This window comes from Meles meles, chromosome 20, assembly GCF_922984935.1.
Source record: "Meles meles chromosome 20, mMelMel3.1 paternal haplotype, whole genome shotgun sequence".
NCBI classification, from domain to species: domain Eukaryota; kingdom Metazoa; phylum Chordata; class Mammalia; order Carnivora; family Mustelidae; genus Meles; species Meles meles.
Genome location: NC_060085.1, coordinates 57,926,663 through 57,950,227, shown reverse-complemented (window position 1 = coordinate 57,950,227; position 23,565 = coordinate 57,926,663). Strand labels below are relative to the sequence as shown.

Sequence of the window (23,565 nt, the reverse complement as noted above, 5' to 3'; positions counted from 1 at the left end):
AAGGTGGAGATGCCCGAAACCCCCAGTCACCCCAGTCAAGGGCAGCTCCTCCGGGAGCACCACTCCCCTTGAAGCAGGGTCTGTCCGCCAGACCACTCGCTCAGGGCTCACCTTGTGCTGGGGTCCCATATGCCCACCCCCTCCTCACCAAGATATGTACGAGGTCAGTCCAGCTGCAGGCTTATGCCTCCATTCATTCGCCACCTTACTGTGAGCCCGGGGCTGAGTGCTGGCCCAGAAAAATGCCAACACGGGCTACTTTGGGGAGGACGCAGGCCCCTATAGCCAGCCCAAAGCGTTCAGCACCCTGGGAAAGCCAACTTTGAGATAAGCCTGTTCTGTGTCTTACCAGGCTTCCTCCTGGGGCCTCCACCATCTGGAGAGTCTCCAGTGGCCCCAGGTGGCCTGTTTTTTGAGACAAGAGAAGGGAGTCAGGCCACAGGTTCCAGATAGAGGCTTGTGTTGTTTAACACACATGGGCTAGGCTCCTCCTTGATTCTCCTGGGAGGAGCTCAGTCCCAGAGTTCAGTGGGGCTGGCTGTGGCTCCAGGAGTGGGTATGTGACTAAGGTTTGGTCAATCAGAACGTCAAATTGTCTTGGCCACCCTGATGCGTTCAGGGATGAACCTGTTTCCAAGTTGTTCAATAATTTCCAATTACAGGCATTCAGTGGGGACAGCTCAGATGAGAGATGATCTTTCTACTGGACTCAGAGCTTTGAACAGATAAGCGCCCCTAAGGCTACCAGGGGGAAGTACTTCCCTAAGAGCAAAGCAGAGCTTCTATATTCTGGTGACATTATTTGAGTACCTGGATCCAGCCATGCCTGAAGCTGGATGGCCTTTCTTTTTTAACCCAAGTCAGGTAGAGGCAGGCTTTCAGGCACTCATCTAAGAGAGATGGCTACTAGGGAGAAAGAGAAAACAGAGAAGAGAAAGGTGAAGAGTGGCTGGGTATAGTTTGGGAGAAGTAACAGTGAAACACCCCTGTTAGATGTGGGGTCAAACGACATCTTATGAATCGTGATGTCAACTATGCATATAAAACTATCATTGTAATGTAATCTGTATCCCCACCCCCCAAATCATCAGTTAGGTCTCCTGTGCTCAAAAATGTGTTGGGAGGAGAGACTATTTTGTGGGATTAGAAGAAGAGACTGAATCCAGCTGTGGGAAGCGGGAGCCCAGAGGTTGACGCTGCTGTGATGAAACAGGTGATCCTTCCTGGCCAACTGGGCTGGGTCAGGTGAGCCCCTGGGTTTTTGCCTGGTCCCAAGGGGCCTGAAGAGCGCTTTATTCCTGGAATACTTCTATATGATCTGGGACTCCCACAGCTGGGGCCCTCTGCACCCAGCACATTTGTGTCCTAACATGCGTGTTCATGACCTGCTTCCTCCGAGGGCCTCCGAGGGCAATGGGCACATCTGTGCCTTTCCTGGTCACCCGAGGTATCCACTTTCTCCATGGAAGCTGCATACGAAACGTGGAACTAAGTGAGTATCCCTATTGCTTAAATATTTACTGTCCATTCTCTTATGTTCCTGGCCAGGATGGTGCATCAACGTGCTAGGGAAGGTTCCCTTTCCATGTACAAATACACAGAAGTACTGGACAAAATATAACCATTTAAAAGAATACAGAGCCAAGGGGTGCCTGGGTGGCTCAGTCGGCTGAACGTCTGCCTTTGGCTCAGGTTGGGATCCCTATTCGGTGGGAAGCCTGCTTCTCCCTCTCCTGCTATTTGTACTCTGTCCTCTCATTCTCTCTCTCTCAAATAAATAAATAAATACACCTTAAAAAAAAGAAGGCAGTGCCACGGTCAAGAACAAGGAGGAAAGACCTCCAGCTTGCATGGGATGCAGGAGATAGACCTGAAATACCCAGAGAGGGGTCAAGACTGGGGTTCTAATGCCCAATGGGGATAGGTACGAAAGACCTCGCCTGGTGAGTTCATACAAGGAGGCTCCAGCGTGACGCTGGGGGACCTCCAGGGGCTGTCTCATCCAGGAACAGAGGTGAGAGAAACCCTACTTTCTGGCCTTGGGATGGTAGCCCCTGGTACGGGGGAGCTCAATTTCTCCTGATGTAGTTATGAAACTTGAAGCCAAGAAATGAAATTAGAAACTGTCCTACAATCAGGTCCTGGTGGGACAGCTCTGGACGGAATTCCACAACCTTGGTGATGGGTGGATTCTCCAGGATCATGGCTTCTGCCAAAGAGGGAGGGGCTCGCCGTGGACGATCCCAATAGCACACGGAGAACTTGTCATCATCACAGAAAGAGCAGAGATGAAACACCAGGGAGAGCTCAGATGTCACGGCAATCCCACAGAGACTGGAAAAGAAGAATGTTTAAATGGGAAAGAGATGAAGGACGGGAGAGAAACCACAACACGAGGACTGGGAGGGACGGAAAAGAATGTCCAGTTTTGAAAAAGAAGTACGTGGAAGTCCAGGAAATGAGCAAGGGAGTCTTTGAGATATTATTTTAAGGTGACGGCAGAGAAGGGGAAAGGACGTTTTTTCGGAGTTGGGAGACTCCCCAGGTGCAGAAACAGCCAAGTGTTGGTTAGAAGACCACCCGCAGGGCTCTGTTCCCTCATTTGAAAAAAGGTGGCATCATACCAGCTTCCAAGGGTTATGAGAAGATCAGAGCAGGTCAGTTTCTGTGACATGGCTGGAAAAGTGTGTCGGGTCATTCATTCTAACAAATGGCTTCAAGCTGTCATTCCCGGGAGGGGTTTTAGTCCTTGCATGGTTTTCCCCCCAAAGACACATCTGCAGAACACCGGGAGGCATTTGAGAGTGACGTCACTTAAAAGGGTGTGCTGGGACTCTAGTCTTTGGGGTGTGGTGCGTCTTCCAGCCCCCAGCTCCTCTAGACTGCAGGCCCAATGGGTCAGGCTACGGAGGGAGGGGTTTCAGCTTAACAAACAGGGGACACCTGAGTTCCAGCCCTTCTGCAGGCTCTGAAAGGTCCTGCAGGTGTTTCAGGGGGAGGGCTGGACTGAGGGAGTTGGGGAGGACTTGTGCGCTGTTGCCAGGCTGGCCTGGGGTATATGGCTTTGGGCTTTTTGGGCTGAGGTCTGGATTCTGCCTTGTCACTTGCTGTACCACACCAGCAGGTTGCTTCCTCTCTGGCCTTGGCGAAGTGCAGATCGTAACACCTTTCTCTTAGGCCAGTTGAGGGGCTCCTTTGAGCGAATGTGGGGAAAGGGTCTGGCATCATGCCTGGTACACAGGTGATGCCCAGTGCAAGTCCTTGGCTGTTCTGTGCCCTCCCCTATCTTCTCTTCAAAGAAGGAGAGCTTTGGGGCAAGTCAGCCCACAAACTCTGCCCACAGAAAGCGGGCAGAGGAGGTCTGCCTCCTGCCGGCATGTTTGTATAGGGGCAGGGAAACAAGGACAAAGCCATCTCGCTGTGGCCTGTGGCCTTCGCGCGATGTCACTCAATCTCTGGCCCCCAGTTTTCTCATACACTGGGCCTCTCCTTGGGGCCGTTGCGGTATTTTCCTCACCAAGAGAACCTAGTTGTGTTTGGGGCATCACAATGGCTAGATTCTCCTGTAGACAGGAGCAGCCATGTGACACAGTTCTGGCCCAGGAGATGGAGGTCTGAATTCTGATGGGGTAGGGGTATCTCTCCCTGAACACAAAGGCAAAGCTCACTTGAAGAAAATCCTCCCCACCCTCAATCTTGCCCGTCTGTCTCGCGCCTGAACAGCAGACATGAGGCCTGGGGTTGTGGCAGCCATCTTGTAACTGTGCGTCAGGAACAACAAAATGGTAAGGTGGAAAGAAAGAAAGGCACAGGCTGTAGGGGCAAGGCCGAACTTACTTTTCCCCTTTCTGGCTGGGGGGCCTTGAGTAGATTAGTTCACTTCTCAGAGTCTCACCTCCCACCATCTGTAAAATGGGGATAACACCTCTACCTTGCACAGTTCTTGTGAGGCTTCAATGGCACCACGGAGACAAATCCACCTTTTCTACCAGGAAGCGCTATCTGGATGTTCACAGTGGCTCTTAGGTCAGGCTGTAGAGGACAGTTACTTTAGGGTATCACAAAGAAGAAACCCTTTATTTCTCCTCTTGGAGAAAGTTCCAAGGCTGGACATGGGGCCCCAAGCCAGCCAGCCCTGCTCTTGAGGCGATCAGCTATGCAAACAGGAAGCGACTATCCAAACATTTGGAGCTGCAGGAGGCTGGCCCAGGGTGGGCCTCTTCGTGGAGGCCTTCTCCACAACGTGGCTTCTCATCTCCCAGCTGTGAGCACCTCCGAACTCAAGGAGGAGGCCCTCCTCTAAGAGGCTAGGTTCAAAGCCTCCCTTTCTGGTTGCCCTGCCCACGAGCCTGGGCCAGACCCCCTTCCTTTCCGGCTGGAGGCGGACAACAACCCCCTCAGTGGACTCCCCACTGTCTCTGGTTCTTCCCCCTCCTCCCACCTCTTTGTCACAACTGTAGCCAGGATGATTTTTTTTTTAAATGCAGATCAGTTAATTATTGTCACCCTCTTGCTGAAAACTTCCATGCTGTCTTTGAGGGAAAGATTAAAGTCCCTCGCACAAGCTTCCAGGCCCTGGAAGGCCTGGCCTCTCCAGTTTTCCTCCTCCAGACAGTCTGGCCTCCTTTGAGTTTCTGGAATGTGCCATGGTCCCTCCTGTCTCAGGGCTTTGCGTGTAATGTTCCCATTTTCTAGAACACTCTCCTCTTCTCCCCTCCTCCTCTCCTGGGCCCATCTTGGCACATAGCATCCTATTCTCAGCTCTCAGCACAAGTGTCCCCTCAGGTTCTGGCTGAACCTGCAGCAAGCATGGCGAAGGGCCTGCTCCGTCCCCAGTTCATGCCCAGTCAATGCTGATCTCACGCGCTCTGTAGTAGCCCCTCAGAGCAGGGATTTCGGGTTGCCTTGTTCCCAGTCACCTCCCTGCCACCGGGCACAGCCTCTGCCCACAGCTGGTTCCTAGTTAGCATGGATATTAGGCAAGCAGGTGTGCCTTGTGATTCAAAACGGAGAAGGAGCTGTTTACTGAGCACCTACTGTGTGCCAGGCAGGACGCTGCTGCCTCTTCACAGCCACCCTGGCCAGGGACTCCAATCTGTGTTCTACCAAAGGGGGAAACAGAAGCTCCAAGAGGGGGCAGTGACTTGCCCAAGGTCACACATCTGGCAGAGGCCCCTAGGATTTGAGACTTGGTCCCACGCCCAGCTTCCTGCCTGTGTGGCTAGGACCAGGGATCATTGTACATCTGCTTCCTCATCTGTAGAATGGGGATGAGGTGGGACCCACCTCACAGGGCTGTTATGAGGCTTAGCCCAGAGCCCGGCACACAAATCAAGCGCTCAGCGACTGTGGGCTGTCATCATCGTTATTATGTCGGTAAAAGAACAAATAAAAATAATAACCATATCCTCTTGGGACCCACGAATGGGCAAGTGGAAGGCCTTTGTGCGTGAGCGGGCACGTGAATGGCCGGGTGAGTGGAAGAACAGCTGAGGGAGCGGAGGGACCCAAGGACAGACGTGAACGAACAGAGGAACAGGAGATCCAGTGTGTGTGCGGGAAGGATGCACACCTGAGATCTGAGAGACCCGGAGCTGACTTGGGGCACCCGGGCCGTCCCTCTTCACCCCGCCACCCCCCACCTTCCGCCCCCCGCCCCCCCCCCGCCCCCGCCTCCGGCTCACCTGTAGCGCCGCAGCTCGCCCTCCAGCCTTCGCACCCAGCGCTGTAGGTCCGGGACCTGTCGCGCCAGCGCCTCGAGCTCGCGCACCCGGCCCAGGCTGCGCAGTACAGCCTCCCGGGCCTCCTCCGCGCGTCGCCGCACCTCGGCCTGTCCCTGGCGAAGCCGCCCCGCTCGGGCCTCGGCCACCGCCAGAGCGCCCCGCGCCTGCCGCAGCTCCTGCGCCACGCCCTCGGGCCCGCTGCGCCCAGCCTCCTGCGCGCCCGCCTGGCTCTTCCAGAGGCCGACCTGCAGGGGACAGGGCCGCGGGAACCGCAGTGAGCGCCTCGCATCGGCCACCGGCCTCGACCGCGGCCACCGTTCTGCCCCCCGCCAGCACCTGCGGTGAGCCTTATTGTGCGCACTGCCTACCGCTCCCAGGGTGTAATCCTCGCAACCACCCAAACGAGGCAGGAGCTCTAGTTATCCCCTTTTTCCTGGGTGGGGGAAACTGAGCCACAAAGCCCAGTATTCTCATCTCCGCGCGGTAGCATTAATTCCTGAACTTCACGCCTCTTCTCTGCCCATCTCCTGCCTTTCAACCTTTTGGGACTTCCCCCATCCCTGGAGTCGAGGAAGAATCTGAGCATCTCAAACAGGTGTTTCTAGACCTCCCTGGTGTCTGGTCAACAAACTGTTTTTGAGGGTGGGGTTTTGTCTATTTTGTTTACTGCGGTGTCCCGGAAGCCTGAACCAGGTTTGGCACACAGTAGGTGCTCTAGAAATACCTGGAGAATGAATGATCCTGGACCATCTTCCTGTGCACCACGGGAGTCATTTCCCACTCCCACCCTTCACTTCTCTTGTGCTCCTAGGCCCCCAGCCCTTGCCTGTCCACAGCATGACTCCTGAAAGCAGCACCTCGCCACCCCTCCCCATGCGCAGCCTGCCCTCTGCCACTCAGGGCTGGTGACTGGGCAATGTGCAGAGTGGGGCTAATACAAGTCAGCTCCCTCCTGATTTAGGGTCCCTTGGGACAGAGGCTTTTCTTTTCCTCCTCCCACCCCTATGGCCCTTGGCACAAGGCTTTGCCCAGTGCTGAGCGCAGCGCTGAAGTGTTTGTTGACTGAATCTCAGTGCTTGGGCTGGATGCATAATCACTCAGTGCTTCCTTTTCAACATCCCAGAGGTCTGGTCCCCACAGGTGCTCGGTGACCAGCGACTGCCTGATGAACAGTGACACCATTTTAGCACCTGCCTTGGCCATGAGAGAGGCCCATAAATATCTGCTAAACGACCCAGTGAGCTGCCGGTCTACCCCATTAGGCAAGAAGCTCCTTAAGGGTGGGGACAGGGTCCTTTTCACCCCTTATTTCCTAACCTACCCCCATCCCCACCTCCAGCCTGGCACCAGGGAGAGCTCAAGATGCCTATTGAATGACTGGATGTGTGAGACGGCCCAGGTTTCCCGGCAGAGTTCAGCTACTGGGTTAGAAGAGGCAAGACGAGATGTGAGGGTGGGGAGATGTGAGGGTGGGGCGATGGCGTGGGGCGGTGATCCGGGTGGGACAAGGGTTTTGGAGGTGAGATGGGTGTGGCGGCCCATTGACCGCAATGGGGTGGGATAGGGGGAAGTGAGCCGAAGTGGGGTGGGGCTGCCCTCTCCCCCTCTTCCACTTTCTCAGAGGGTCCCTGGCTGCTCAAACGACCCCCCCCCCGTCCCTCCGCGGGCGTGCACCTGCAGCGCTAGGCAGCGCGCGTCACTGCTCTGCAGCGCGGCACGCAGGTCCTCCACCAGCTCGCGCAGGCTGCTGTTCTCCTCCTCCAACCGCGCCAGGCGCTCGTCGTCCCGGCCGCCGTCGGGGCCGCTGTCCGAGGCCGGCGAGCGGGGCGGACGGCGGCGGCGGCGCGGGCGGCGCAGGCGGATCTGCGTCTCGATGTGTTCGCTGAGAGCACCGCGGGGCAGCCGGGGCCCCGCGCGGGTGCCGAAGTACCCGCAGAGGCGCGCGTGGAACTGGCGGAAGGTGAGCTCGGGCGGCTCCGCGCGCAGCGCTAGGCGCGCCTCCTCTTCGACATCCGCGTCCGCGTCGGTGGCCACCCCAGCGGCCGCGACCCCGGCGGTCTCGTCCCCCGGGTTTGCGTCTCCCGCGGCCGCATCCCCGGAGGCCTCCCCGGCGGCGGCCCCCTCGGCGCGCAGCCCCAGCACGGCGCAGAGAGCGCGGAAGTCAGCACGGGGCAGGCGGCCAGCGCCGCGGCAGTCCAGGTGGTGGAAGACCTCCTGCAGGTACTGGTCCAGGCCGGTGGCCAGCACGACGATCTCGTTCTCCACGCCGCGGTCCAGCCCATAGTGGTGCGCCAGGGCGCTCAGCAGCCACTGAGTGCGCCGCGCGGGTCGTCGGTACGGGTCCCCCGCCGCGCCCTCCATGCAGGCCTCCGGGCCCGGGCCGCTCGGCTCCGTCGCTGCGGCGCGTCGCCCCCGCAGTCCCTCCGCCCCGCCACTTCCAGGGGCGGCCCCAGAGTTCTTCAAAAGGAGGGGCTTAGCGGTCGCGGTCTGGTTGGAGCGGCGCGGAGGGCGGGGTCCAGCAGCTGCTGGCTTGGCGGGGCGTCTGTGTTTACTCGGCTTGGCTTGGAGGAGGCTGGGGCAGGGGACCTGATCCCTCTCTCTGTGTCGCTTCTCCGGGTGACCCCCGCATTCTTCTCCCCTCGTCACTCCCGGGGCGTCCCTGGAGTTTCCTTCCCCCTCCTACTCCCGCCTCTGTCGGCGTTCAGCTCCCGCACCCTCTGTCCCACCCGCCTTGCGCTGAGAGCTGGCCCCGGGACCCGCGCGAGGCGTGGGCGCAGGATAGAAGTCGGGGAGGCCTGGGAGGGTAGCTGCCAGCTCCTGTTTTGTTGGGGCCGTCTCCCCCGAGCCCACGTGTCACTCCACTTCTCCCGGGAAAGTCTTTCGAGGGTAGCTGGCTCTAACAGCCCTCTCCCCGCGCAGGTGCGGGGAAGCCACTCTCCCTTTATGTTCAGATACAGGGTTCCCAAATTCACGTGTCTCTCCACGGTAGATGGTGCCGAGGCTCACGCAGTAAACTAGAGCAGAGAGACAGGGTTGGAGAAGTTAAGTGGACTGCTTTGGGGACATCCTGCTGGTAAGAAGTCGATCTGAGATGGACCCTCGTTCTCTAATCTCAGTGTTTGGTGGGGTGTTGGGGTGGGAGAGGCGGGGATAGAAAAGTGGTTTCCAGCCTTCACCTTTGTGCCTGTGGATGGTGAGTTGGCCATGCAACCCGAGTTCCATCTCTGAGCTGGGGTTATGCTAACAGGGCTGTTTGGCCAACGTTTTCTCTGGTGCCTTACAGCACATTTCTGGAAGGTGGAAGAAAAACCACCTTCTCAGAGGAGACCTAGGCTGTTTTTCCTTTCTCTTTCACGAGGTGTCCTGCACCTGTTACCTGCACTGGGACTGGTTATCCAGCCACGCTGGAGCCAGAGGCAGGCTTTATTGAATGGTCCTTGGCTGTGAGAAGGGCAAAATCTGGCTTTCTGTGTAACTCTAGGAATTTAAATGCTAAACCCTGGAATTTGAAAAGGCACTAAAATTCTGTCTCCTGGGCTGCAGTATCCCAGAATCAGCTTTTTATTTTTTTTATTTTTATTTATTTATTTATTTTTTGGGGGGGCAAATCCCTCCTCATTCTTGTAGATTTTGCCCAAGGGAAGGGGTTAGATGCTTCTCCCCAGCCATTTTGGACATAATTTTTTTAAATTATAAAAGCAATAGCATTTTGACAAAAAGTTTTACTTCAATTTTACTTCTTGGCTCCTGCCTTAGGAAAAGACACGTGCACAGGATGTTCACTGTATCATTGTTTATAATATCGACAAACTAGAGACAACCTGGTACTCCTCGGTAACAATAACAACAAAACCACACCAAAGGGTATTAAATATTTTCTGTAAGGACATGTGTATGTAAGTGCATAGAAAAAGATGGAAGCAGGGATGCCTGAGTGTCTCAGTTGTTTAAGCTTCTGCCTTTGGCTCAGGTCATGATCTGGGGGTCCTGGGATCGAGCCCTCCCTCCCCCCACCCACCATGGAGCTCCTTGCTCAGTAGGGAGTCTGCTTCTCCCTCTGCCTTTGCCCCTCCCCTCCTCACGTTCCCTCTCTAAATAAATAAAACCTTTAAAAAAATTAAAAGAAAAAGAAAAAGATGGAGGGATTCAAAACTGACACAGCGGTTATTTCTGGAGATCAAAAATGCTTAGCCTTTGCTGTAACATTTCTCTTTTTGCCAAGGTGATTTCTTTCTTTCTTTAGGGGAGGACATACCTTATTTACCATTTACGTACCATAAAATTCATCCACCGAAGGTGTAAATCAATGCTTTTGGTACGTTTCTGAAGCCTAGAGCCATCACAATCTAACTTCATAAAGTTCTCATCACTCATTTCTCAAAACCCTTGCACTGGTTAGCTCATTTTCTCCTTCACCTTTCCTCCAGCCTCCCGCGCTAGGCAACCACCACTCTCTGTTTCTATGGATTTGTCTGTTCTGGACATTTTGTATAGATCGAATCATATAATATGTGACTGGCTCCTTTCTGAAAACACTAACAGTCGTGTTTTGAAAGTTCACCCACCCTGTAGCGTATATCATTACATCCTTCCTATTTATGGCAGAGCAATATTCCATTGTGCGGCTAGACCATGTTTTTGCTCCTCTGTTCATCAGCTGATGGACATTTGGGTCGTTCCCACCTTTTGGCTGTTCTACATAGTGTTGCTGAGAACACTCGTGTGCGTGTTTTTGCATGGATGTGTTTTCATTTGTCTTGCGTGTAGACCCAGGAGTGAGACCTTTGCTTGGAGGCTAGTTTTATGCTTTAATTTTTGAGGAAGTGCCAAACTGTTTTTCATGATGGCTGCACCATTTACCTTCCCAGCAGCCGTGTTTTCGTGTGTTTCCTGACGGGTTAAGTAACACAGATGTTGGAGCCAGTGTGGCTCAGTCGTTAAGTCTGTGCCTTCCGCTTGGGTCATGATCCCAGAGTCCTGGGATCGAGCCCCACATTGGGCTCCCTGCTTGACAGGAAGCCTGCTGCTCCCTCTTCCACTCCCCCTGCTTGTGTTCCTGCTCTCACTGCGTCTCTCTCTGTCAAATGAGTTTTTTTTTTTAAATCTTAAAAAAAAAAAAAGTAACATGGATGTTCTCAGTCCTCCATCTCACCTCACTGGGCCCCTGGCTTTCCTCAGCAAGTTCCTGCCATCTTCCATTCTTCTCCGTGTTTACACCCCACACCCAGTCTGTCAGGCTGTCCCTCACCACACATCCTGAATCCCACTCCCCCATCCTGCTCCCCTGCTCCCCGGGGACCACCCTGAGCCAACCCCCCAGCGTCTCTCATCTGTGTTCTTGCAGCAGTCTCCCCCAAGAGCTGCCTGTGGACTCCTACGGCCTGTTCTCCACAGCTGGAGGATCCCCTCCTCTCTGCTCAGGAACCCCTAATGCTTTCCCTCTCCCAGGGACTGAAGGCAAAGTGCTCACGTCCCCCCCCCACACCCAACCTCCCCTCATCTCCTGCCATTGCCGCCCCCCCCACCTCTTCCCTGTTCTTCTAACTCACTTCAGGGGATTTGCAGCTGCCTCCCCCAGACGTTTACCTCCTCAGGCCATCACCTCCTCAGTGAGGCCTTTGGTCACCCCAAAAGACTCTGTCTCCCTGTGTTGAACTCGCAGTCAGCCATGACGGTAGCAGTCCTCGTCTGTTCCCCTGGACCAGTGTGTGGCGCACACTAGGATTCACCTAGTCTCCAGCTTCCTTCTCAGTGGCCTCCCTGGTTGCCCTTGGGAATTGTGGTGTGTGTAGCCTTCCACGTATTTTTCTTTGCCTGCCGATGATATGCATATTTTTTATTTGAATTATTTAATATGCATTTTTTTTCAAGGAAGTTATTACGCCTTGGTCTGGGGCCTCACATGAGGTGTGAGCTTCCCAAAGCCAGGAACCTGGGGCCCCTCTGTCCCTGCAGGGGCCTGGCACAGCGTAGGCACTAATAATCTTGGTTCGCATGAACACACGTTTGTTGGCCTGAACTCACTGCATCAAATGGGAAGATGGCCTCTAGTTGCCCTTGGGGGGACTGGGTGTCTTCGATCCAGCGATGATGTTGGAATCAGGGAGACCCGAGAGGCTTGTAGTTGATTGGACCCCCAGCGGGACTGTGGAAGCTTCTAGGCCTGGAGCCCCATAGCCTGTGGGTTTACTGTGTACATTTAGGACAGGACTCTGGAACTTGGCTCTGGACCTCCCAGTTGTTTCTGGGCAGTTGAATCTGATTTGATTTCATGAGTGCAGAGAGCCCCCAACGCCGCCAGACTGCGGCCCTCCCCCCACCGCCTACGGTGCTGCAGCTGGGGACTGCTTTGGCGGCAAGGGAATCCTTTGAAAAGTAACGTTCCTGGGCCAGTCAACATTGAAAAGAAAGCCTTGAAATATCTTGCCCTGGAGCGTTGCCTGGGCCTCGGCTCCCCGCCACCCCCCCTGCTCAGCGGGGGGCCAGGGAAGTCAGGGTGGATAATGGGACGCTGTCAGGCCCGTCTGTCTGCGGGGCAGTGTTACCAGGCGCCTCTGAAATCATTCCGGTCGGACCCACAAGGTTTTTGTTGAAGGCTGGAAGTGAGCAAACTTAGAGGTCTCCTGGGCTCTTTTGTCTGAGCCGGGGGGGGGGGGGTGGGGGGGTGGGGGGGGGGTGGGGGGGGGTGGGGGGGGATGGGTGTGTGTCTGGTCTGCGTTGGGGAGAGCAGAAGCCCGGGCAAAGAGATGATTTTCTGAAGTCAGTTCGCTATTCTTTGAGCCATTTCAAAAAGAATATTGTTTAAAGTGTCTTTAAGTAACCCAGAAAAAATGCTAATTTTTTTTTTTAATGAATCGCCACCAGGAGAGGGGACCCCAGATACTTCTGCTCTGTTTGTTTCCAGGTGCTTTCCGTGCACTTGGGCACGAAAGAACTTTCCCCGGAGTGGTGTTTACATGACCCTTTACATCTGTCAAAGCGCTTAAAAGGACGAATTTTACAGGATGCGAACTGGAGCTCATTAAGCTCAACATAAAGAAACACGGTTGAAATGCTGTTGGGGGGATCTTTCTTTGTCAACCGTACCTCCTAAACAGCCTTGCCGTCATGCATAATCCTTCACAAATGTTCTGCAGCACCGCTCAGGTTCCCTCTGACCACTGGTGAGCGGTGAGGTGTCTCATTGTCCCCCAGGGAGGCCTCTCAAGGTGGTTTGCAGTTTTTCTCCATGAAAACAACACCGTGAGCTGTTGACTCTGTGTCCCCAGTGATTACTACACGGCCAGGGAGTTGGAACCTTGAATGCGCTCTTGATACTGTCAAACTGTTTTTCAGAAAGCTTTTGTCATTCTGTGCAGTCCCCTGGAGTGTCTGGGAATGTCTGTGAACCATCGTTCTTTTAGTGACAAAACTTTTTTATTTTCAGGAGTCTTGGTTAGTAGATCTGCACCAAGTTTTACTTCTGTTAAAAATCAGGCTGAACGATACAAAAATTTGTTAGACACAACACAAAGTGAATAGTCTAAGAAAGAAAAAAAATCAGTAAACGGGACCTCATCAAAATTCAAAACTTTTGCATTTGGGACAGCGGTGGTAAAGACACCGTTAAGAAGGTTACAGGACCGGCGAGAGACCAGGAGAAAATATTTGCAGAACATAGATCCCATGAAGGACTTGTTTTTAAACTTTACAAACAACTCCTATAGCTCCGAAAGAAGAAAAACAACCCAAACGAAAAGGGGGCAAGAGACAGGAACAGACATTTTACCGAAGAGGATATGTGGATGGCCAGTAAGTCCATGAGAAGATCTCAGTATCATTAGTCGTTAGGGAAATACGAAATAAAAGCACAGTGTGATACTATTTCACACTCATGAGAATTCATGGGAAGTTACACTGACAAGAAGTGGTCTCTGGAGAGGGTGGAGAGACAGCAAGCGTTCATACTATGATGGTGGGAACATGAAACGGGGCAGCCACTTTGGAAACACACTTTGGCAGTTTCTCCAAAAAGAGAAAGCATGAAACTGCCGATGTGGAAATACTGGGGTTCGGGAGCAAATGGTCAGGAAAGAATTCTTGAGACGTCTTTGGTGCAAAAACGTAGGTTTTATTAAAGCGCGGGGACAGGACCGGTGGGCAGGAAGAACTGCGTTAGGCTGTGACACATGACGGATCATATACTTCCAAGTTGGGGGGTGGTTAGGGACAGCATACGTCTCTAAGGAATTTTGGAAACAAGGTTTTCAGGACCTTGAAGAGCCAGCTGTTGTTAGGAAAGGTTATTTATTACAGTCTAGTAAATCCTTAGTCATGAGACCCTTCAGGTGTATATTGGTGGGTCACATGCTTGGAGGATGATTGCCAATATATATCTTGGTTGGGGGAGGTAGAGATAAAAGAAGTTTCCAAAGGAATTTTTTAAAGTCTTTTAAAAAAATTAACATATAACGTATTATTTGTTTCAGGGGTACAGGTCTGTGATTCATCTGTCTCAGGCAACACCCAGTGCTCACCACAACACATACCCTCCCTAATGTCCATCACCCAGCTATCCGCCCCCCATTCCCCCTCCCATTCAGCAACTCTCAGTTGGTTTCCTATGATTAAAAGTCTCATGGTTTGTCTCCCTCTCTGGCTTTGTCTTGTTTCATTTTTTCCTCTCTTCCCCTATGATTCTCTGCCTTGTTTCTTAAATTACTTATATCAGTGAGATCATATGATAATTCTTTCTCTGATTGACTTATTTCGCTTAGCATAGTACCCTCTAGTTCCATCCATGTCATTGCAAATGGCAATTCATTTTTTTTTAAAGATTTTATTTATTTGAGAGACAGAGAGCTCAAGCAGGCAGAAAGGCAGACAGAGAGAGAGGAGGAAGCAGGCTCCCTGAGGAGCAGAGAGCCCGATGTGGGACTCGATCCGAGGACCCTGGGATCATGACCTGAGCTGAAGGCAGAGGCTTTAACCCACTGAGCCATCCAGGCGCCCCAGCAATTCATTTTTTGATGGCTACATAGTATTCCAGTGTGTGTGTGTGTGTATATATATATATCTCACATCTTTATCCATTCATCTGTCGATGGACATCAAGGTTCTTTCCATAGTTTGGCTATTGTGGACATTGCTGCTATAAACTCTGAGGTGCACATACCCCTTTGGATCACTAGTTCTGTATCTTTGGGGTAAATACCCAGTAGTGCAATTGTTGAGTCGTAAGGTAGCTCTATTTTTCAACTTTTTGGGGAACCTCCATACTGTTTTCCAGAGTGGCTGCAACAGCTTGCATTCCCACCAACGGTGTAGGAGGGCTCCCCTTTCTCTGCATCCTCGCCAATGCCTGTTGTTTCCTGACTGGTTAATTTTAGCCACTCTGACTGGTGTGAGGTGATATCTCATTGTGGTTTTGATTTGTATTTCCCTGATGCCAAGTGATGTGGAGCACTTTTTCATGTGTCTGTTGGTCATCTGCTTGTCTTCTTTGCACAGAAGTGTCTGTTCATGTCTTCTGCCCATTTCTTGATTGGATTATTTGTTCTTTGGGTGTTGAGTTTGCTAAGTTCTTTTTTTTTTTTTCCAAAGCATTTTCAAGATTTTATTTATTTATTTGACAGAGAGAGATCACAAGTAGGCAGAGAGGCAAGCAGAGAGAGAGAGAGAGAGAGGAGGAAGCAGGCTCCCCGCCAAGCAGAGAGCCCGATGCGGGACTCGATCCCAGGACGCTGGGATCATGACCCGAGCCGAAGGCAGAGGCTTAAACCACTGAGCCACCCAGGCGCCCCGAGTTTAGTAAGTTCTTTATAGATTTTGGATATTAGCCCTTTATCTGATATGTCATTTGTAAATATCTTCTCCCATTCTGTCAGTTTTTTTTGGTTTGGCTGACTGCCGAACGAATTTTTATACGTAAAACCAGAGTTACAGAATCCTGGAAGTCTGGCTGATGTTAAGCTAAGGTTGCCTTTTGCCTCTAGCAAAGTGTTAACAAAAAGGCAGTTGAGTTCCTAGAGGAAGGTCACTCTGCCTGTCTCAAGGACTTGTCAGTGGGCTGCAAGTAGTAAGGAAATTGAATTCTTTTTGTTTAGCCCTTGTAACCTACATCACTACCACATGACCTAACTATTTTATTCCAAGTGTACCCAAGAGAAGTGAACACATCTGTCCACGCAATGAACACTCTATCCATGCAGAGACCTTTCTGACTGTGTTCATGACAGCATTTTTCATAAATGTCTAAATGTTCAACTTCAGTGACTATTAACCGATGAACGGATGGACAAAAACATGATGTATCGCATGATGGAACATTATTCAGCCACAAAAAGGAATGAAGGATTTGATTAATGCCACAGCATGAATGAACTTCAAAAATATTCTGCTAAGCAAAAGAAGCCAGTTGCAAAGACAAGCCACGTGTCATATGATGCCATCTATATGCAATTTCTAGAAAAGTCACATTTTAAAAATTTATTTATTTATTTATTTATTCATGGAAAGAATGGTCTTTTTTTTTTTTTTTTTAAAGATTTTACTTATTTGACAGACAGGGACAGCGAGAGAAGGAACACAAGCAGGGGAAATGGGAGAGGAAGAAGCAGGCTTCCCACCAAGCAGGGAGCCCGATGCAGGGCTTGATCCCAGGACCCTGGGATCATGAACTAAGCCCAAGGCAGCCGCTTAAGGACTGAGCCACCCAGATGCCTCAAAAGTCACATTTGTAGAGATAAGAAGTAGATTAGTGGTGGCCTGGGGCTGGGGCTCAGGGCAGAGATTAATTGTAAATGTGCATGAAGGGTCTTACTAGGAAGATGAAAATGTTCCAGAACTTATTTATGGTGATAATTTCATCACTTGTTAAGGTTACTTAAAATCATCAAATTCTATACTTGTAATGGGTGAATTTTTTATATAAAATATACCTCAATAGAGCTATTAAAAAGGGGTGTTAGAGATGATAAGGAGAGGATGGGTACAGCTGTTCCCCAAATAGGCACCCAACTGCCAGAGGCTTGGGAGAACTTCCAAAAGGCCTCTGGGAGCCCATGGAAGCTCTGGGGCTCCCTTACCCTGAGAGAAAGAAGGACACCATCATTGAGTGCCTTCAGATTGCTCCCACCCAAGGGCTGCCTCTCTGTAATGTGGCTTTGCCCTTCCTCCTATCCAGACATGGAGTCGGTTCTTCCTCTCCTTGACTCTTGGCTGGCCCTCGTGACTTGCTTTGGTCAACGGATGTGGCAGAAGTGACATGGCACCATTTCAAAGCCAAGGTCTCATGAGGCTTTGTAGTTTGCACCTTTGCTTTCTGGGACCCCTGCCCCGAGAATGTTTTCTGAGGAAGCTAGTCCAGCCTGAGGGAGCAGGAGAGGTGACATGGTGGGGGAGACGGAGAATTGAGGGGGTCCCCAGCCGAGGTCACCAACTGCGAGACACGTGAGGGCATCTTGGACCTTCCAGCCCTATTGATACAGAATGATACACCCCGGGCCCCGCCAGTGAATTTTCACCCAGCCGATCCACACAACTGTAGAAAACAAAGTGGCTGTTGTTTTATGCCGTGAGTTTTGGGATGCTTTGTTATGCAGCAGTAGGCAACCAGAACACATACCCTTTTTTCTATGCCTCGACTTTGTCCTGAAGCCATCGTGGTTGAGGTGAGGTTGTGGACCCACCTCTCACACCAGAATACCGGGTGGCACACCTTTTTCCTCACTCCTTCCTGTGACCCTCTGGGGACACGATTTCTCTCAGGGCAGTGGTTCTAAACTTGGCTGTGTGACTTTGAAAAATATGGGTTCTGTTCCAGTCATTTATTGTACAACAAATCATCCTGAACCTTAGTGGCTTAAGACAATAGTAATTTACTTTGGTCCTAAATCTGCAGTTTGGGGATGGCTTGGTGCTAAGAGCTGGTTTCTGCTACACACAGTATCAGTGGGGGCGGCTCAAAGGCTGGGAGCTGGGATCATCTGAAGCCTGGCACACTGGTGTGTCTGGTGGTTGAGGCTGGGGGTCAGCTGGGAAGTGTTGGCAAGAGTATGTACATGTGGACTTAGCATGTGGCTGCTTGGGCTTCCTCATAACATAGTGGCTGAATCCTTTTTTATCCCCCCAATATTTTTATATATTTATTTGACAGAGAGCGACAGAAAGAGAGGGAACACAAGCAGGGGGAGTGGGAGAGGGAGAAGCAGGCTTCCCGCTGAGCAGGGAGCCCGATGCAGGGGCTCGATCCCAGGACTCTGGGATCATGACCTGAGCTGAAGGCAGATGCTTAACAACTGAGCCAGCCAGACACCCCACATAGTGGCTGAATTCTTAGAGTGAGGTCCCCAAAAGAACAAGGCACATGGTACAAGTTAGTGGAGTTTGTACGAGCTGGCCTCAGAAGTCATGGCGTCACTTCTGCCATACAGTATTGTCTGAGATGATCACAGACGTCTCTCTGGGTTCAAGGGGGAAGAGCCTAGACCCATTACCGGATGGGAGGAGTGCCAACATCACTCTGTAAGAAGAACTTGTGGGAGGAAATCTATTGAGGAGGTTATCTTTGAAAAATACAATCTGTTCCTGGAGAATCAGTGCTGAAGGTCTGGAGTGAAGCCTCAGGATTAAAATTTCCATGTTCCTGGGTGATTCTGAAGCATATCTAGGACCAGGCAATGGGCCCTTGTCTAAGACCTAAGGTCCCTCAATCCTGAGCTCAGAGCTGTCCCCGTTGGAGACGTGCAGAGATTGGCTGCTGCCCTGGCTTAGAGTGTGACCAAGGACCCTTTGGAGGGAAACCAGCCTCAGGCCAGCAGGGGGGGCCCGAGGAGCAAGAGGCCTGCTCTTGTGCAGGGGTGGGTGTGTCCCTCACCTGTCCTTATTTATTAACCTGCCCAGACTGATTCAACCTGAGGAATGCTGGAGAGTACCAGTTGATGGGCGGTATTTTAGGAGGGGCTGCCCTCATCTCCTGGGAGTAGTCTAGGGAGGAAGGAGATGGGAGGCAGGGGACCTGGGTTCTAGTTTCAGCTCTGTACAGTTTTGCTCTTCACACTTGGGTAGGTGATATCTCCCCTCAGAGCCTCAGTTTCCCCAAGTCACATGTGTGGAGCCTCAGCTCCCATTCTCCTAAATGACCTGTGTGAAGTGGAGCTGCTCTCCCTTAACAGAAAACCTAATGTGGCTCCCCATTGCCCATAGTCTTGAAGCCCTGCCTGCCCTCCACACCTGTGTACCAGGGGCCCTGCCCACCACTCCAGCCTCATCATCCCTTACTTGAACTTGTCATGCAGGTTCCCCTCTGAGCTTTTGTATATGCTGTTCCCTCTGCCTGGAATATTTTCTCTTGCTTTCACTGCCTGGCAAACCCCAGCCTCTTCCATGAAGCCTGCCCCTGCCTCCTTCTGCTAGTTACCCCCGCGGTGTGTCCCTGCACCCTAGCCCCTTGGGTATTCTGTGATCTACATTGGGAGCAACAGCTAGCCTTCTCTCAGCTGGGGGGATTGGTGGAGAGGGTGTTTGCAGACCAGAACAGCCTTTGGAATTAGTCTGGATTTCAGTCCAGTGCACCTGCGACATACTCACCTGTGTGTGACCTCAGGCAGGTCGCCCCACCAATCTAAGCCTCAGTTTCTTCATCTCTGAGTTGGGGATGATGATCGCTAGATAGAATTCTCACGATGTTTTAAGGACATCAGCGACAGAAGCAGAATCCGTGAGAAAGAGGTTTGAGGTGGAGTAGTTTTTAGAGTTTTCAGAGCCCATTGTTTCCATTGCCTTTATCAAAGAATGGGAAGTGGGGGCTGATGGCCCTACGCAGGAAGCAGAAATCCCTGTTCCCTGTACTGTAGGGAAGGGCTAGGCGTGTAGTAGGGGCTCACGTTCAGAGCAGGAGTTCTTCAAAAACTGAATGAATAAGTGGATGAATGAATGAGTGAATGAAAGGAGGCGACTAGTTTCTGAATTTGGATACACCTTTTTGCCAGACCTTGTCCTCGCACCGGTCGATCCGCGGCCACGGCGGGAAGTCCCGCCCCCAGGAGCCCTGCCCGTCTCCTAGCAACGGTCAAACATAATAGGCTCAGCGGAGGCCCGCGGGCCTTCCTGCCCATGTCTCTCCGCAAGACTGCGTCCTTGGAGCCTTCTCGCCTAGCGGCCGTGACGCCCCGGCTACTGCCCAGCGCAACCCCTCACAGGTATCGAAGGCCCCTCTCCTCCTGTCGCTCCAGCTAGGCACCCCCTTCTAAACAAAACGTTAGCCGGCCTTCCCCCTCCACGGACCCTGAGCTTGTGCCCTGAACCCAGCACTCAGGGCCCATTCGTGCCTTGCCTCGGGGGTTCTTGCCCTCTCTGACCTCACCAGACCCTTGCACTTGACGTGCTGTCCTCTTGCCCGGTTCGCTTGTCCCTACATTGCAAACTCATCCGTCCTTTGGCCCTGCTCGACCCCGACGCTTCTCCTAGTGGAAGCACAGGGTTCTCTCCCAACTTTGCAGGCCTTGAGTGATTGCAATGACCTGGAACTGGTGTTTTGGAAGTGCCAGTGATTGACTTGGGAAAGGAGGAGCAGACGGGGCTGGGAGAGGATAGAGACTCAAGCTGGAGAAGCTGAAAAACCCTTGTTTTTCCAATCACTGCAAGCCACCGTTCTCTGTGGTTCATTGTTGAGTGCCTCCTGCGTGCTCCAGGCAGCGTCCTAGGCCTTGGTCGTTCAACCCAGGACAGGACAAGGGATGGGAAGGAGGGGAAGGTGGGTCATCCTGAAAGAGGCAGGGCTTCCCTCCTGGGAACAGAAGGAGGTGACAGCAACGCCCGTATTTTCTTGTGGCCAGGAGTACCACGCCCACGGGTGCTCGGCAGAATGTCGCTGCACGCCTGGGAGTGGGAGGATGAGGACCCGGTGAGCATGGGGCGCATGTCCTCCATGGCCAGCTTTTACCAGTCTGGGAGTGAGTGTGATATGGAGGAGTACCTGAAGGTCAAAGCCCAGGCCCAGGAGTCGGACTCTGAGCATCCGTGCAGCAGCGAGTCCTCATCTGGGCTTGCTAGCGCCTTCATCTCCGACGTGCCCCACGTTGTCCCCTGCAAGTTCATCATCTCACTGGCCTTCCCAGTGAACACTGGTAAGTGCTGGGGCAGAATCCCAACACCCTCTGCAAAAAGGGGTGCGCCAATGACCTTCCCCCAGAAGTTTGGGGCACCTGAGCTCCCTCCACTGGCTTCCCCAAGTGAGGTGTCCAATGCCAACAGCAGAAGTCAGGAAGGAAACGGCAATTTTAGGGGGCCTGCTGTGGGCTGGGCAAGTGAGTGATTAAATAGGTTTCCCATGCTTAATCCTCTCAACACTAAAAAGCAGGTGGTACTATTTCTGCTTTTTGCAGGTGAATGAATGAGGAAGAGATCACAGAATTGGTTCGCATAAGCTGCCTGTGCGTCACCAGATTCCTTGTTTAAGATCTCAGATGTATTGAATGAAAATCTCTTGAGTGTTTGCATATATCGATTATCTTTTGCCCCCCAAATTCTGCGTAACAAGCCCAAACAACTCCCCAAGTCAGGGGCTCCAAACAGGAATCCCTTGTTCTCCTGGATGAGCAGGTCAGCGGATCCAGGCTAGGCTTCTCTCGGTGGCTCTGTTCTGCTCCCCGTGTCTCTCATCCTCCTCCAGGACATGTGGCTTAGCCAGACACAGTCTTGCTGTGGAAAGGCAGAGACACATGAGAGGGTAAGCCCAGACATCCAAGAACTCTTCTGGCCTTCGGGTACCTCCCACCCGCTCACAGTGTTTTGGCAAATCAAGTCCCATGGTTGGACCCCTAAGATCAGGGGCAGAGAAAAGAACTCCACCTTGACATACGTTTTTTTGTCTACTTGCACTACCTCCTGAAGATGAATTTCAGCTTCTCCTTGTAGTTTTATCCATGCTTGCCACAGGTAGTTTGGGAGTTCTTTGGTTAGACGCATACTATGTCTAGAATTGACCTGTCTTCTTAGTGACTTGAACTCTTTACCGCCAAGACCGGGGGGGAGGTAGGCAAAGCGCCACAGGTGAAAATGGAAAGAGGCACATGCTCTCAGCGTCATGCAGCGAATTTCTGCCCCTGTTACTCCACGGGCTAGGGGTCTGGACCTGCCTCTCAGCCCCCGGGGCGGGGCAAGCAGCACGCGGGTGGGCGGCCTCCCATAGCATCAGGCTCTTTCTTGTTTCCAGGGAACCGTGGAGATGGATGTGCTTTCCCATGTGAAGTTCATCCAAGACTCATTAAATCCATGTCTTCTAGGTTATAAAGGAAAATATACAGGTTTGATGGAAAAACTTAAGAAACACCCTAAAATGGACAAACCTGCTGCGAAGTTTCGCCGTTACTACCACATTGAGTATTTCCTTCTGCCAGACGATGTGGAGCCTATAAAGGTTGACATGGTGCTGTTTCCCCTGGTGGCCAAAGTGTTCCTGGACTCAGGAGTAAAGGTGTGTGTGTGTGTGTGTGTGTGTGTGTGTGTGTGTGTGTACCTCGCATAGAGTCTACTACGGTGGAAAGGGCGCTTGCTTCCCCTCAGAGCTTGCTAGAAATGCAGGATATCGTGTTCCACCCCAGACCTACTGAATGAGAGTCCACACCAACCTAATAATATCCATTACCGGACTTTCTATTTAGATATCTTTTTCCAGTCATTTCTTTGGTGTTTCGAAACTTTTTGGCGCTCTTGTGATTTCCTTCTCTGTGTGAGTACCCCTGTGTGTCAAGGTGTGAGCACACCTGACTGCTGGGACACACATACACACACACACACACACACACACACACACACACACACACACGCCTGCCTGTGGCCCAACTCTGGCTCAGTGCTTGGAAGTCACTGGAAAGGGAAGGATGGGCAGGTAACTGCTTTGACTCTGTCTTTTTTCTGATAAACCCAGAAATGTGACAGGGCCCCGGCCAGGACACCGATCTCCTGACATGAGGTGGGAGACGGGGACCGCCAGGCCCAGAAGGCAGACAGGTGGAGAGCAGTGCCCTGGAGGGCGAGGCCAGCAGGGGTGGGTAACCTCAGGCTGCTAAGCCCCCCAGTCCTGCACACTTAAAGCCTCTTGGTGTTCTTTTATACAGACAGTGAGGCCGTGGCATGAAGGGGACAAAGTCTGGGTGTCATGGACCCAAACTTTTAACATCAATGTGACGAAGGAATTACTCAAGAAAATAAATTTTCACAAAATAACCTTGAAGGTCTGGGACACAAAGGACAAGGTTTCAAGAAAAGTCCGGTATTACCGGTTAAAGAATACTGGGTATTCCGAAGATGTGGGATCTTTCGGTAAGTTGGGTATCCGTTTTATTTGAGACACTTCTCAAGGCGTGTGATTTCTCACCAGGAACAGGATCAAAGCCAGTGTCCCCTCGTTTCCTTCATCTCACCTTCCCGGGGCACAGATGGCTTTGGGCGTCAGTCCCTCCAGGACAAGCTTGAGCTTCCGGAAGTACTGCCCCCGGGGGCTGTGTCTGAGGGTGGGCGGTGTCTGAGCGTGTGCAGTGCTCAAAGTCTCTACCTCCGCTGCATTTCTGGACTTCCGGTCCCCAGGCAGCACCCACATGCGGGTTTCCCACTGGCTTGTCTCCTGGCTGAGTATTGGATGTTTTTGTTTTGTTTTTTTTTTTTTTTAGGATTTTATTTATTTATTTGACAGAGCAAGAGACCACAAGCAGGGGGAGAGGTAGGCTGAGGGAGAGAGAGAAGCAGCTCCCCTGCAGAGCAGGGAGCCCGACGGTGGGGCTGATCCCAGGACCCTGGGATCATGACCTGAGCAGAAGGCAGACACCCAACTAACTGAGCCACCCAAGTGCCCCTAGGTGAA

General features: G+C 52.2%; 2 protein-coding genes across 3 annotated transcripts in view; one reads left to right on the top strand and one right to left on the bottom strand.

The window, feature by feature from the left end:
* The window catches only part of EFCC1 (EF-hand and coiled-coil domain containing 1), a 50,236-nt gene extending 32,872 nt beyond the window's left edge, over nucleotides 1–17,364 (bottom strand). Inside the window, exons 1-3 of the mRNA XM_045989971.1 lie at nucleotides 17,329–17,364; nucleotides 7,398–8,180; nucleotides 5,685–5,968 (exon numbers count right to left, since the gene is read on the bottom strand). Of these exons, the coding sequence (XP_045845927.1) occupies nucleotides 5,685–5,968; nucleotides 7,398–8,180; nucleotides 17,329–17,364 (1,103 nt within the window). The remainder of the gene's footprint in view (nucleotides 1–5,684; nucleotides 5,969–7,397; nucleotides 8,181–17,328) is intronic.
* A 3,204-nt stretch (nucleotides 17,365–20,568) lies between these two features.
* CFAP92 (cilia and flagella associated protein 92 (putative)) overlaps nucleotides 20,569–23,565 on the top strand; it is a 64,746-nt gene continuing 61,749 nt past the window's right edge. For both annotated transcript variants that reach the window (XM_045990740.1, XM_045990741.1), the window contains exons 1-3: nucleotides 20,569–20,830; nucleotides 21,989–22,179; nucleotides 22,823–23,036. In XM_045990740.1, the coding sequence (XP_045846696.1) occupies nucleotides 20,569–20,830; nucleotides 21,989–22,179; nucleotides 22,823–23,036 (667 nt within the window). The remainder of the gene's footprint in view (nucleotides 20,831–21,988; nucleotides 22,180–22,822; nucleotides 23,037–23,565) is intronic.